Below are 16,613 nucleotides of genomic sequence, written 5' to 3' on the forward strand. Positions count from 1 at the left end.
TTTATTAAAGAGCGAGGCTGAGCCTGTTTATGAACAACACTATAGCAATCCTACTTAAAACCAGGGGGTACAAAGCAAACTCCCTTATTTTCTCCTTCTATAGCAAATCTCCTTGGTATAAGTAAGTAGCCTTGCCGAGCCATGAGGCCCATAGGGCAGGAGCCTATCTCCTGTTTCTGTAGCGTGAGGCAGCTTGATGTACAAGTACACCCCCTGGACATGACACTAGTATGTCGCAGGGACTTAACCCCAATCCAACCCTTGATGCTGAGTGTCAAGCAGGGAGGCACTGGGTCCCATCTTTGGTATGACCCGGCCAGGGATTGAACCCCGACCTCCCAGTCTCACACTCTAACCACAAGGGCCACTGAGCTGGTAAATCTCCTTGGTATAGAGGGAATAAAAGGGGTTGTGTGGCCATGTAAACATTATTCACTTCTGGTGGTCAGACCGTTGTCTCCATATTTTGGGAATGTCATCATACTGTAGGTGAATTATCTTTCAGATTTATTTTTATTTTATTTGTATTAAGAAAATATCAGATCTACAAGCTCACAACTCGTCACATGACAATGTACAAAACAGGGCTGTGTTATAACACTTCACATTGGCTTCAAAGTTCAGCTTTTGGGAATGTTTGAAGCTTCACTTGTTGCTGTCGCAATAAGGAAATGCGTGAAACGCTGGTTTGCTTAGACATTGCATTGACACTTGAAGCTGTCTACATAGACATTGCATGGACACTTGAAGCTGTTTACGTAGACATTGCATGGACATTTGGAGCTCTATTGTGTGGCACTTTGTAGTGTGAACAGGGATTTTTGTGTCATGAGATCGAACTAATGTCGTCGTTACTTCCAGGTGCCATGGGAGGACCTGTGCTACTTGTTTGGAGAGATCATGTATGGAGGTCACATCACTGATGACTGGGACCGGAGGCTGTGCCGCACCTACCTGCTAGGATACATGTCCCCCAAAATGGTACTGTTCCCATCACTACACCTACCTGCTAGGATACATGTCCCCCAAAATGGTACTGTTCCCATCACTACACCTACCTGCAAGGATGCATGTCCCCCAAAATGGTACTGTTCCCATCACTACACCTACCTGCAAGGATGCATGTCCCCCAAAATGGTACTGTTCCCATCACTACACCTACCTGCAAGGATGCATGTCCCCCAAAATGGTACTGTTCCCATCACTACACCTACCTGCTAGGATGCATGTCCCCCAAAATGGTACTGTTCCCATCACTACACCTACCTGCAAGGATGCATGTCCCCCAAAATGGTACTGTTCCCATCACTACACCTACCTGCTAGGATGCATGTCCCCCAAAATGGTACTGTTCCCATCACTACACCTACCTGCTAGGATGCATGTCCCCCAAAATGGTACTGTTCCCATCACTACACCTACCTGCTAGGATGCATGTCCCCCAAAATGGTACTGTTCCCATCACTACACCTACCTGCAAGGATACATGTCCCCCAAAATGGTACTGTTCCCATCACTACACCTACCTGCTAGGATACATGTCCCCCAAAATGGTACTGTTCCCATCACTACACCTACCTGCAAGGATACATGTCCCCCAAAATGGTACTGTTCCCATCACTACACCTACCTGCTAGGATACATGTCCCCCAAAATGGTACTGTTCCCATCACTACACCTACCTGCAAGGATACATGTCCCCCAAAATGGTACTGTTCCCATCACTACACCTACCTGCTAGGATACATGTCCCCCAAAATGGTACTGTTCCCATCACTACACCTACCTGCTAGGATGCATGTCCCCCAAAATGGTACTGTTCCCATCACTACACCTACCTGCAAGGATACATGTCCCCCAAAATGGTACTGTTCCCATCACTACACCTACTGTACCTGCAAGGATACATACATCCTGTGATACATACATGATGTGGTTGTGGACTCTATTTAGCGGTAGGACGGTATAAAGCATTACCTTTCAGCCACTGTGTCTCCCAGACAGACCATTAGGCCCCACAGACTATCAGCCATCAATCACAGTCTAGTTGTGTATGCACAGCGACCACAGTCCCACGCATGTGCTGTTGTCCATCATGTTGATTACCACCCAAATACCTCCTTTAGAACACACAGACAAGTTTGGACTTCCAATTGTTCCTCAGTTGCACCCTGGAATTTATTTTCGAGAATAAAACGTATTGTAACAGCTGCATACGGAAGAGTATGAACGCAATATGACTATAGTACATCTGTATGGTAGAGTATGTTAATACAATATACCTAGTACATCTGTATGGTAGATTATGTTAACCCCTTTTGGTGTTTTAAACATTATGTTATAATTTAGCTATTGAAAAATAGCACATCTACAAGTTCATAGCGCGCCACCGAGTGGCGCGCTATGAACTTGTAGGTCTGCTATTTTTGAAAAATCGTTAAAATGTGCCTCAAATCTTTCAGAAAATTGTCATGATTTAGAAAACTATTTTTTTTAAATTTCGACGTCAGGCCTGAATGGGTTAATACAATATACTTAGTACATCTGTATGGTAGAGTATACTCAGTACATCTGTATGGTAGAGTATACTCCATTTGACGCCTTTTGAAATCATTTTTATTTTCGTAAATAATTACCTATTCGTGTATAACAGGAAAACGTTGTGAAAATCAGCCAGTCTACAAGCGCAACTCGTCACATTGTGAGCATGTACAGTAGATAAACCATTTTAGCGATGTTTTGAAAGTGAAGTGAATATTTAAACAAAAGCTTTTGACAAAATAATTGGATCCATTGTAACAATTTTGGACATTCAAGGTTTCCACCCGACAGCAACGATATTATATTGATTTCAGGACGGCTGGACTGGATTTAAAATCTCTTTGTCTTGCTTGAACTCATCTCACTCTCACCGAGTGATGGAAGAAATACTCACATTTTGTACTTAAGTAAATGTCTGTTACAAGTACAAGTTCAGTATTCAAAGTTGACTTGAGTAAAAGTACAATGGCATGATAAAAACTCAACTACCAAAAGTAAAAGTACTCATCATTATGCAGAAGGTCCCAAGGTTTTTTCAAATGTATAAAATGTATAAAAATGACTTGCAAATAGTGCCAAAGTATATACTGTATATGGGTGAAGTGGATAATGAATGTTTTGTAATCATAATCATAATCTACAGTAAGTAACTAGTAACTGTTTAAGTTTTCAATGAATTGTAATGGAGTAATACAATACAATATCACATTTAGACTTGTGGCCGATTTAAAAAACGGCTTCTAAAACCTAACCTAAGGTTTCTGAAAAACTGAAATTATTATTCAAAAATATAAAAAAACATTAGTAGCAACTAATGAGAGACAGAGGTAGCTCCCGAATTCTAAGTTATAACAACATATAGGTTGCACCAGGTCTATATTTGTCTCTGAAATGTAGTGGAGTAGAAGAAAAAGTACTGAAAACTGGAAATACAAAAAATTGTACTTAAGTACAGTACTTGAGTAAATGTACTTTTAGTTACTTTACACCACTGGTCTCACGTTCAACACTTGTTCAGTTTGAAGGGGAGCTGTTCCTGTGCCCCGGCTTCCTGGCTCCGCCCTTCCTGGACTACAGCGGTTACCACGGCTACGTGGACCAGCACCTGCCGGCAGAGAGCCCCGCCCTGTACGGCCTGCACCCCAACGCTGAGCTGGAGACCCTCGCTGTGACCTCACACAGCCTGTTCAGAGCCCTGCTGGAGCTGCAGCCCCACCACACCACCAGGGGAGAGAGCACCACACAGAGCTCCGAGGACAAGGTACAGGACGCTATTGTTTCCATGAGAGGCACAGTGGAGCGAGCTAAAGCCGGCGCGTCACCGTGCCGAACGTCGCAATGTTCACTTGGGCCGCCGTCAGAGTTATGTTCCCATAACGGGGAACAGATCCTCGTCCGTCCGTCCGTCCCTTAGTTTCTGTAGTTATGGTCAGTGTTGACCAGAATCGAACCAAATGAGCCCCCGACGGCCGGCACTGTACTGTACTGTACTGTACTGTACTGTACTGTACTGTACTGTACTGTACTCTACTCTACTCTACTCTACTCTACTCTACTCTACTCTACTGTGGGGGATTCCGATTTTACGGGGGCCAGTTTCGAATTGCAGCCGTCCGTAGGTGCCCTTTGAGAGCGGTTTTGAAGGAGTCAAGGGATTTGCATGTCTTAATGACTGTTGGTAGGGCGTTCCACATTTTGGTGGCATAGGAGCGAAAATAAATGTGTCCCTTGTTTGTGCCGAATCTGGGTTGTACATGGTTTGTTGCACTCCCTCTGGTGTTGTGGGTGTGGACTTCGTTAACATTAAGGAAGTATTTAGACAGTGGCTAGCACCACTCAACAAAACGAAGTTCACCAGTCCCTAAATGCATACAGTATACAGCCGCCAGGAGAATGAACTCTCCTTTGCAGTCAGAACTGCAGGTCCACTCACCATGTTACACCAGTCTGAAAACTCACCTCTTCACTTCAGACTCTCCTCTTTAGACTCCACCTCAGCCCGTATAGCTCTCCACTCTGCTTACATGCCTTCTTGTCATCTTTTTTCAGCATGTTATTATTTACCTTGTTTGTTGACTAGAGGTCATGTTTACTCTGCTTCTTCCGCCCTCACACTCCAGTCACTCTGGATTAGAGCGTCTGCTAAATGCCTAATTGGAACATCCCGGTTTAAAAATGGCATCTTCTTTGCTCTCAGTTTCCTGTTCTTCTTTCAACTCACAATAATTCTCTGTTCACATAATGAATTATTCTAACATTTTAATATTACAAATTAGAATAAATGTTTAATTTCATCAGGTGAAGATGGTCCTTGACGACATCTTGGAGAGGCTTCCAGAAGAGTACAACATGGCTGAGATCATGGCGAAGACAGCCCAACGCAGCCCTTACATCCTGGTGTGCTTCCAGGAGTGTGAACGTATGAACGTCCTCCTAGCAGAGATGTCACGCTCCCTCAGAGAGCTGGACCTGGGTCTGAAGGTAAAGGAAGCTCTTGGCCCCCATCCACTAAGCTGGCCATAAATAACGTGTAAATACATTTACTAAAGTTTTCGGTACACCCAATCTCACGTGCCATTAACCAAACGTTGTGTACTGTCTTCATTTGTGTGTATCGCGGGCCACTTTAGCTAATTTTTTGCCTAAGCTAAAAGGTAAACGGGAACTCTAACATGAAGTTTATGGTCTCACATTCACATTACTAACATGCTTCAAAATGGACAGATCTACAAGCTAACAACATGTCAGCACCAGGTTGTGATGCACCGCATAAACTTCTAGAATGAGGACTCATTTTGTAACTTCATCATTAATCACAATGTTTTTATTCATTGAGATTTGGCATTATAGATGGAAATGTGTCTTTTTACTCTGTTTCCTTAATTTTTAGACTATACTACTATTTTTAGTATGTTACAAAATAAATTTGTAAACGTTTCAAAATAAGGAGGTGTGTGTGTGTGTGTGTGTGTGTGTGTGTGTGTGTGTGTGTGTGTGTGTGTGTGTGTGTGTGTGTGTGTGTGTGTGTGTGTGTGTGTGTGTGTGTGTGTGTGTGTGTGTGTGTGTGTGTGTGTGTGTGCGCGTGCGTGCGTGCGCGACCTCTACCAGGGAGAGCTGACCATGTCGTCCAGCATGGAGGCTCTGCAGGCCGCTCTGTTCACTGATACACTGCCCGCATCCTGGGACAGACTGGCATCCCCCTCCACCAAGACCCTCACCCACTGGTACGTACTGTACCAGTTATACACTAACCACAACTATACCTCCCCGACCAAGACCCTCACCCACTGGTACGTACTGTACCAGTTATACACTAACCACAACTATACCTCCCCAACCAAGACCCTCACCCACTGGTACGTACTGTACCAGTTATACACTAACCACAACTATACCTCCCCAACCAAGACCCTTACCCACTGGTACGTACTGTACCAGTTATACACTAACCACAACTATACCTCCCCAACCAAGACCCTCACCCACTGGTACGTACTGTACCAGTTATACACTAACCACAACTATACCTCCCCAACCAAGACCCTTACCCACTGGTACGTACTGTACCAGTTATACACTAACCACAACTATACCTCCTCAACCAAGACCCTCACCCACTGGTACGTACTGTACCAGTTATACACTAACCACAACTATACCTCCCCAACCAAGACCCTTACCCACTGGTACGTACTGTACCAGTTATACACTAACCACAACTATACCTCCCCAACCAAGACCCTCACCCACTGGTACGTACTGTACCAGTTATACACTAACCACAACTATACCTCCCCAACCAAGACCCTCACCCACTGGTACGTACTGTACCAGTTATACACTAACCACAACTATACCTCCCCAACCAAGACCCTTACCCACTGGTACGTACTGTACCAGTTATACACTAACCACAACTATACCTCCCCGACCAAGACCCTCACCCACTGGTACGTACTGTACCAGTTATACACTAACCACAACTATACCTCCCCGACCAAGACCCTCACCCACTGGTACGTACTGTACCAGTTATACACTAACCACAACTATACCTCCCCGACCAAGACCCTTACCCACTGGTACGTACTGTACCAGTTATACACTAACCACAACTATACCTCCCCAACCAAGACCCTCACCCACTGGTACGTACTGTACCAGTTATACACTAACCACAACTATACCTCCCCAACCAAGACCCTCACCCACTGGTACGTACTGTACCAGTTATACACTAACCACAACTATACCTCCCCGACCAAGACCCTCACCCACTGGTACGTACTGTACCAGTTATACACTAACCACAACTATACCTCCCCGACCAAGACCCTCACCCACTGGTACGTACTGTACCAGTTATACACTAACCACAACTATACCTCCCCAACCAAGACCCTCACCCACTGGTACGTACTGTACCAGTTATACACTAACCACAACTATACCTCCCCAACCAAGACCCTCACCCACTGGTACGTACTGTACCAGTTATACACTAACCACAACTATACCTCCCCAACCAAGACCCTCACCCACTGGTACGTACTGTACCAGTTATACACTAACCACAACTATACCTCCCCAACCAAGACCCTTACCCACTGGTACGTACTGTACCAGTTATACACTAACCACAACTATACCTCCCCAACCAAGACCCTCACCCACTGGTACGTACTGTACCAGTTATACACTAACCACAACTATACCTCCCCAACCAAGACCCTCACCCACTGGTACGTACTGTACCAGTTATACACTAACCACAACTATACCTCCCCAACCAAGACCCTCACCCACTGGTACGTACTGTACCAGTTATACACTAACCACAACTATACCTCCCCGACCAAGACCCTTACCCACTGGTACGTACTGTACCAGTTATACACTAACCACAACTATACCTCCCCAACCAAGACCCTCACCCACTGGTACTACTGTACCAGTTATACACTAACCACAACTATACCTCCCCAACCAAGACCCTCACCCACTGGTACGTACTGTACCAGTTATACACTAACCACAACTATACCTCCCCAACCAAGACCCTTACCCACTGGTACGTACTGTACCAGTTATACACTAACCACAACTATACCTCCCCGACCAAGACCCTCACCCACTGGTACGTACTGTACCAGTTATACACTAACCACAACTATACCTCCCCAACCAAGACCCTCACCCACTGGTACGTACTGTACCAGTTATACACTAACCACAACTATACCTCCCCAACCAAGACCCTCACCCACTGGTACGTACTGTACCAGTTATACACTAACCACAACTATACCTCCCCAACCAAGACCCTCACCCACTGGTACGTACTGTACCAGTTATACACTAACCACAACTATACCTCCCCAACCAAGACCCTTACCCACTGGTACGTACTGTACCAGTTATACACTAACCACAACTATACCTCCCCAACCAAGACCCTCACCCACTGGTACGTACTGTACCAGTTATACACTAACCACAACTATACCTCCCCGACCAAGACCCTCACCCACTGGTACGTACTGTACGAGTTATACACTAACCACAACTATACCTCCCCAACCAAGACCCTCACCCACTGGTACGTACTGTACCAGTTATACACTAACCACAACTATACCTCCCCAACCAAGACCCTCACCCACTGGTACGTACTGTACCAGTTATACACTAACCACAACTATACCTCCCCAACCAAGACCCTCACCCACTGGTACGTACTGTACCAGTTATACACTAACCACAACTATACCTCCCCAACCAAGACCCTCTCCCACTGGTAACTATGCCTAAAAACAATCTCCGTCATTTCCTCATTGGAAAGTTACGCCTGATGGCCAAATGCTCCGATGCTGTTGGAAGATGATGGACATACTTGCATAACCTCCTTAAACTTTTAACTTTCCAACCTTCCATTTCCAATATATTTCAAAGCCATAATGTAGAATTTCTAACCAGGTCTTGTAATGTTCACTTTGATAATGGTGGTTAAATATGAGGTCTTACTGATCATTATTATATTATAAAAATAATAAAAAATAACTAATGGTCCTATGGTATCAATTATTTTCATACGGTAATGTTCATACCTTGCTGACATTTTCACAGGGGTATACTGTATGGTATAATGTTCATTCAAATGATGGCCACTGGTGGTGGGGCTGTGACATACTGACAATGTGAATAATAAACTGGTTTTGTAGAAGCCATATTCGGTGGCTGTGGCTCAGGAGGTAGAGCAGGTCGTCCAATAACCCGTGGTTTGGCGGTTCGAATCCTGGCTCCTCCTGTCTACATGTCGAAGTGTCCTTGGGCAAGACACTGAACCCCACTTTGCTTCCAGTGGTTGCCACCATTGGTGTGTGAATGTGGGAAGTGAGAACGCTGGAGTTGACTGTTCGCCGCTTCACCTCCCGATGTATGAATGGACCATTGTAAAGCGCTTTGAGTAGGCACAGTGCATAGAAAAGCGCTATGAAAATGCAATGCATTATTAATATATAAGATAGTTTCATGTTTCCACATCTAGAAGCATCTGTGTTTTTGACAGCAGTCCTGTGGAAATGATTTACCTTCCAACCTAACCAACCAACCTTTCTGATTTCCAGGTTCAGTGATGTGCTGAGTGCTTGTCGTGAGCTGGACAGCTGGACCCAGGACCTGGTTCTACCTGCCGTGGTCTGGTTGTCTGGGTTCTTCAACCCTCAGTCCTTCCTCACTGGTGAGTTTCTGTTTCCATGGATTAAAGTTCTCAGTCATGTTACTTCTGTGGTCTGTGATCCACAAACCAAAAACAGCCATCTCATTAATTCTCGTTGTATGGCGAAACAGGTCTCAAAATCATACTTTCGGCAAAAACAAATATGTAATTGCGCCATGCTTCAAGCTTGTGGATCTGCTACTTTTGATGCTTTTGTGTGGCGCTGTAGTATGATCAAGTAGAACGTTCATTTACGAAAAACACGAAGTTATACGGAGGAATACGGAGATGAGAGGTTTCTGCCTGACAACAGCGATATGCTTTAGGCCAAACATGTATAATCTTCTTAGCTTTGGGCCAAGTACACACGACAGAAACCAGTATGTTAACAACTTTCTTTCTGACACTAAAGTAAAAATGCAGACAGACAAATCAGGAGAAAACGTATTTTATTTGAGACCTGACTGTGTCAGCGACACAATCAAAACTTGGAGGCCAGAAGTGTGTATACTGTACAATTTGTCACTATTGGCAAGGTGTGTAATCTTAATGAAATATTGTTGCTGTCAACCTGTTTTCTCTCAGCTGTGATGCAGAGCATATTGCTCGAAAGAACCTATATATGATCATATCAACATGTGAACATGTTCCATCTCAGCTGTGATGCAGAGCATTGCTCGTAAGAACCTATATGATCATATCAACATGTGAACATGTTCCATCTCAGCTGTGATGCAGAGCATTGCTCGTAAGAACCAGTGGCCGCTGGATAAGATGACCCTGACCGTGGACGTGACCAAGAAGACTAGAGATGACTATGGACACCCGCCTCGAGAGGGAGCATACATCCACGGCCTCTACATGGACGGTAGGAGTGGAACTGTAGTGTACAATAGTATGAAGAGTATGTTTATAAGTTATACAGTACAGTTTTGTCTCCCTGCTCTTCTATTGAGACATTTAGATCATGTCAAAGGTGATCTGACATTTATTTATTTATTTATTTATTTATTTATTTATTTATTTATTTATTTATTTATTTATTTATTTATTTATTTGACAGGGATAATGCTCATTAATCAACATTTCAGTTTTCACTTCCGTGTAATTGTGCCAGAGTTAGCCATAAGCTAATTTACATCTGTAGTCCCTGAGCAGGCTCTTAAAATGGTAGTAAAACTATACATACAATATACATTACATTCAATTAATTTTCATAATTATTATGAACCTCCCCCCAAGTCTTGTAAATATGGCGCTTACGGTCTCCAAGGGAAAAAATACTTAAATTGGAGCCTTAATTAGTCTTCGATCTTCCCATTATAAGTCTATGGAGAACGAATTAATTAGTGTGTGCGGCAAAAACTGTGGGAGGAGTAGCGCGGCAAAGTATCCTCATTTACAATAACAACAGTCTGGTTGCCACACTAATTAATAAAGAATCAATTCCGTACATTGAATCCTGTTACCGTGCGTCACCCAGGAGCCCGTTGGGACACCCAGAGCGGGCTCATGGCGGATGCGGCGCTGCGGGAGCTGACCCCCGCCATGCCCGTGCTGTACGTGCGCGCAGTGCCCGCCGAGCAGCAGGACCTGTCCAACACCTACCAGTGCCCAGTGTACCGCAGCAAGCTGCGTGGCGACACCTACGTGTGCACCTTCCACCTCAGGACCAAGCAGCCTCCCACCAAGTGGACCCTGGCCGGGGTGGCCCTGCTGATGTCTGTCTGAGGAGGAGGAGGAGGAGGAGGAGGAGGAAGAGGAGGAGGAGGAGGAGGAGGGAGGAAAAAGTACTCACATTTTTGGAGCGGCGCTAACCGCTCCAACATGTGACTTTGTGTGTCTGGCTGTCTATTAGTCGGCAGCAGCACGATTACTGTGGTTACCGTCAAGTGAGATAATGTACGTGGGTCTAAACATCATCATCATAATCATCATCAAATTGGAAATACTCCAGTAAAGTGAAAGTACCTCAAAATGTTACTTAGTTAAGTGCAGTACTTGAGTAAATGCACTTAGTTACTTTCCATTTAGACCTGAGGCCTATTCTAAAAAAGGCTTTCTAAATCCTAACAGTTTTTATCAAAATGTCATGCAAATCGGTACACATGCTCTCCATAGTCATGTGATCAAGACGGGTTTGTTTGATTTCTCGTAATCCATCCTGATTGGCTTCTAAACTTTTCAGGAGTAGCCCGCTTTGTACCCGTTTTGTACAAATCGCCACAACTCCTCAACACAGCGTCCGATTGCGGTGAAACTGTGCATGCATATTCCCACTAGGTTGAGGAAGAAATGCCACTTGATAGTTTTCAAATCAGCCTCATGGTGGCGCTACAACAGGCCAAGTCGCGTCACACACACACACACACACACACACACACACACACACACACAAACATATTACTCCTAAACATTTTGCCAAACATCACACACAATCCTATCCTCCTGGTGGAGACCTGTGCCCAGAAGGGCACTTTTTCTAGTTTTGCTATACATTTGTTACTTACCCTAGTATCAATATTATATCCATTTCATATTAGACTGGATAATGTCTCTGATTTGGGATATTGTACTATTGTGATCGATATGGCATAAGTGTTCTATAAAAATATAAATATCGTATCAGGAAAAATCGGTATCGGCAGATACTACAATCAAATGATCGGAATTGGAACGGGAGCAAAAAAACGTGATCGGGACATCCCTAGTTCTGGATTCCCAAAACTCACGAGGCTTGGACGGTTCGCTTAGGTGTGGTCAAAAAGAGTCATAAAGCCTGGATACAGTATTCCACTGACGGGACGGAAAGTCCCACCTGGAATCTAATGTTATTACCTCCTACTACATGGCCAAATCCACCTGGAATCTAATGTTATTACCTCCTACTACATGGCCAAATCCACCTGGAATCTAATGTTATTACCTCCTACTACATGGCCAAATCCACCTGGAATCTAATGTTATTACCTCCTACTACATGGCCAAATCCACCTGGAATCTAATGTTATTACCTCCTACTACATGGCCAAATCCACCTGGAATCTAATGTTATTACCTCCTACTACATGGCCAAATCCCCAGTGTTCATTTTACTCAGAGTGTACAAATGATAGAGATGTGTACACTGTCAGAGTTCTTTTTTTAACAGTTAATTTATTTTTTGTCTTAGTCTTCTCTATTAAAGGTACTGTGATTTTCTTTGGTTAAAATAAGTGTTAAACTCTCTATATTGTGATAGTAGTCATTGCTATAGAGTGTTTGTTCAGTAACAGGAGTCTCCATGTCTCTCCTGATTTTTATTTAACTGAAAATGCATTTTCTGAAATCCAATTGTGTCCAATCAGACTAGAGAATGCAGTCAGGATACATATTAAACAAGTGGAATTGTAAGTGATGACACAAAGAAATGAGCAGACAAAATTGGAACTGGTACACTATAAATTAAGATTAAGATCATAAATAGCTACTCTCTCCTGATTGGCTGAAATTTTGTCACCTTCCTGAAGATGTATTATGTTTATTAAAGAGCTGTAGAGACATGGAGAATCCACTCTATTGATACCAATACAACATTTTACTTTGAAATTACGATGCATGGATAGTCTATAGATTTTAACATGTCATACCCCTGTCAATCTTGTATGTGCATATTGGACAATGAACAATGGCAAATCCACTGCAGATGTATTTTTGTGTTGTTCATTAATTGGATTAAAGTTCTCAATTGCCACAATTTCAGTCAAATTGTATTCCATAGAAGCCAGCATGTCTTGTGTTGAAGCAAGTTTCACAGCGAAAATAAATAGCCTGTCTGCGTCACAAATTGAGAGTTTGTAGATTCTAAGAGTATAGCATTTGAAGTGGTCAAACTAGCATTTTGTTCAGAAGCATCTTCCATAAAACCCTAATGGTCTCGGATATTTCATCAAAGCAAAGGTTAAAGCCTGTCTGTGATTTCCTCTCCTGATTGGTAATATGTGGAACATATTGTGTCATGATATTTTATTTTGCTTTACCTACCCATGCAGTAAAGAAATGCGTGCCGCTGTGCTGTGCTGTTGCATGCAGCCTGTTGTATGGACCTGTTGTGTGAACTGTGAACCGTGTTCCAATGGCGCGCCGCTTCTCCCACGAGACTAATGCTTAGTCCGGGGACATGATTTGTTGGGAGCTTATGTCTCCATTTTAGACCATGTAATTCTGGATAGGGAGCATATTTTATTGGAAGGTCAAGATTAAAAAAGCTTCCCGGCTGCCCTCTGCTAACTGAATGATACACAATGCCGTCTGCCGGGGTCCCCCCTCTCCCCCAGCCCAGAATTCCCAGGAGATGATGTGCATGGCCTGCTATTGACTTTTAAATGAGGCACATTTGACATTGACCTTTGCTACGGCGGAGGCAGCACACTAACAGAATAGTGTAATTCATCCGGGCCTTGGCCCGCCTGGAGAAAGCTATTGAAAAGGCCTTCTCTGATAGCGGCACATTAGATTATCCATCCTTTATCTGCCTCCACTCTGGAGCTAAGGATCTGATTAACTTAATATTGACCAAATAAAAACCATAGCATTTAATGAGCAAATGGCAACACACAAGCGCTCTTATCTGTAGTGTCGGCATTGCTGAATTGAGTGCATTGATGTCGGCCGGGTTAATTTTATACGTGGGGAGATAATCAGATGTACTAGTGGGTATGCTAAAGCTTGGCTTGTTTGAATATGATTAGGTACACATTCCCAAGGTGTAGCAGCCTGGGATGATTGATATCTTTTGAGGTCTGCTATCCAGGAGGCTATGATAAATGATGGCAGCACTTCCAGAGTCAAGGTTAACACCATACACTAGTATAGTGACAGGAATTTACTTTTTAATCTAGAAGCTTGCCTCACTAAGATTAAAATTTCTATGCAATCATGATAATTAACTGTGCTGATAATGAATATGTAGTGTAGTGGGGTTGTTGTAAAACTGTTCATTCTCTGGCCAAACAGCCTCTGCAAGAAGATTTAAATCTCAACAGTAATAATAAGCTGGATAGGTGACAATAACAAAGGTGTATCGCAAATTAGAGCAAAGAATTAGCCCCCATAATGAGTAATTTTAACCAATTAAGACCTGAGGCCGATTCTACAAATGTCTTCTTAGCAAATGTGTCTAAAAGTATATTATGTTCAAAGATTTGCAAACATTTTCAAGATTAAAAAAAAAAAAGATTTTTAATTGATATTGTAGATCTGCTATTTTTGAATAGCCAAAGTATAAAATAAAGGTTAAAGTGCATGGGTATTGGTTACAATGATTGTGATATTAATACCCTCTCTCACTTAGAGAACCAATGTGCTATAAATGATACAGATGATTTCCAGGATTTAATGGGTTAATGCCATTTGTGGGTGCCCTGTCAAAGTAACAATGTCTTCCACGCAAAATGATCTGGTAGAAACTTTCTCCATCTTTTAACTTTTTGTCAGGTGAACCCTCACATACAACAGGCCCGTTTTTAATGGCGACCTAGTCATCAATGGGAGTCGCCTCCATGCCGCCTAAGCCAATGGGAGCCGCCTAAACGCCGCCAGCCAATCGCGTAGTAGTGACCTAGTCATGATTGGCTGCCTCCTAAGCTATGACACAGGCACGGCGGAAGTCTGCAAATCGGCAATAACACCACCTAATGTTATGAGCAAACTGGAGAGCATGAAAGATGCACAACGGAGCCAGCGTTTTTTTCACCTGACAAATATGACTATGTAATATTTCTTGTTTTTATTTTTTTCTAAATTAGTCACTTACAGAAACTAAAGTAGCGCTACATGTGCTACAAGCTCGCCTTGTAAATCTGCTATTCTTGCTGAAAGGTTTTGAAAGTGAAAAGCAAAAGTGAAGTGTGTGGGTTTTTGCGACCAAAGGTCACAGTTAACTATGGAATTGTGCATTTCCCCTCAGTGTGTTGTTTGGTTGGTTGGTCACCCAGGTGAGAGAGCATGTGACATCATCAGAGATCCCTGATGTCATCAATATTAGATCTCCATATATGGAGCTGACCTGTTCTGACATTCCATATGTTGATCCTTCCCCATCCATCCTTCCTCTTCGATGTCTCCCTTTTGACTGATACCTGTCCATTTAAACTCTAGACAGGCCTGCCCCAAAGTTATTAGTGCAGCCGCGCCTGGCAGCCGGCGAAAACAGGTCCGAAAATTAAGATCTTACCCCCCATGCCAAAGCGCCAGCGCTCGCCCAGCAGTCTGCTGTCACCCAGGCGGATGCGTGCACGTGACCTCACCCTTTAGGGCGCGGTCGCTTCTCGTCCTCAGGCGTCTTACTGGTGAATATTGAACCGATTTAAAAAACTATTAAAGAGCTTGTGACTAAATAACTACATTGGATCCATTGGAATTTGGAGCACAGGTTTTGGACGTACCAATTATCTGCACAACAGCAAACGAAATGACTGATGCCACGTTTTGATTTTTACCAAATTATAGCCGTTAAATCACTTGCTGACGCAAATCACCCCTTGTTGCCTTGTTGTTCCCTTCGTGTCCAAGATTATCTTTAACTGCAAACAGCTGTTGGCGTTTTGCTCTTAATTTCTTCCCGTTGCCAAAATGGCTGGTGGTGGGATGGTGATGTCAGCGGATTGATCCCGTTGGTATTGTATTGAATAGAATCAGCCTCCTCTTCTTCCTCTCATTAGCACGCCACAGCAGCAGGCCAGTCATTTGGTGACAGGGAAATGATACAGCGCTGGCAGGAAATGGCAGGGTGCGAGGACCCGGCGCCACGGGGGGGTCATCATGCCACAAGATAGGGCTGATAGGCCAACCAAGACACCTGGTTAACCCATTTAGTCCTGACCTCGAAATAAAATAAAAAAACTTCGAAATCCTCCAGTTTTCTGAAATAAATATTTTCACGTTTTTTTTCAAAAATAGCAGATCTACAAGCTCGTAGCGCGCCACTCGGTGGCGCGCTATGAGCTTGTAGATCTGCTATTTTTCAATAGCTAAATTATAACAATGTTTAAAACACTAAAAGGGGATCCCGCCCAAAATGGATTAAAGACAGCGGGGGCATCTGGAAGTGGTGGGAAAAAGTACTCCGGTTTAAGTATCAATTCTGCAATATAGAAATAAAGTCCGGTGTTCATATATTCATACTGCAATATAGAAATACTCTGTTACAAGTCAAAGTCCGTTATTCAACATGTAGGCCTAAAAGTACAAAAGTGTCGGCAGTAAAATCTACCTAAAGTACCAAAAGTAAAAGTACTCATCATGCAGCATGTCCCATATTTTAAGTTTTCAAATGTATTGCAATCTTTTGAAAGTAGCAAATCTACAAGCTCAC

General features: G+C 43.4%; 1 protein-coding gene across 1 annotated transcript in view; it reads left to right on the plus strand.

Moving 5' to 3' along the window:
- Positions 1-10,990, plus strand: part of LOC306924990 (dynein axonemal heavy chain 11) — a gene marked incomplete at both ends in the record, with an annotated part of 114,158 nt that extends 103,168 nt beyond the window's left edge. The window contains 7 exons of the mRNA XM_079503670.1: positions 862-981; positions 3,560-3,802; positions 4,840-5,022; positions 5,650-5,765; positions 9,168-9,280; positions 9,987-10,127; positions 10,743-10,990. Of these exons, the coding sequence (XP_079359796.1) occupies positions 862-981; positions 3,560-3,802; positions 4,840-5,022; positions 5,650-5,765; positions 9,168-9,280; positions 9,987-10,127; positions 10,743-10,990 (1,164 nt within the window). The remainder of the gene's footprint in view (positions 1-861; positions 982-3,559; positions 3,803-4,839; positions 5,023-5,649; positions 5,766-9,167; positions 9,281-9,986; positions 10,128-10,742) is intronic.
- Between the last annotated feature and the right edge of the window lie 5,623 nt (positions 10,991-16,613).

This window comes from Electrona antarctica (genome assembly GCF_951216825.1).
Source record: "Electrona antarctica genome assembly, chromosome: 6".
NCBI lineage: Eukaryota > Metazoa > Chordata > Actinopteri > Myctophiformes > Myctophidae > Electrona > Electrona antarctica.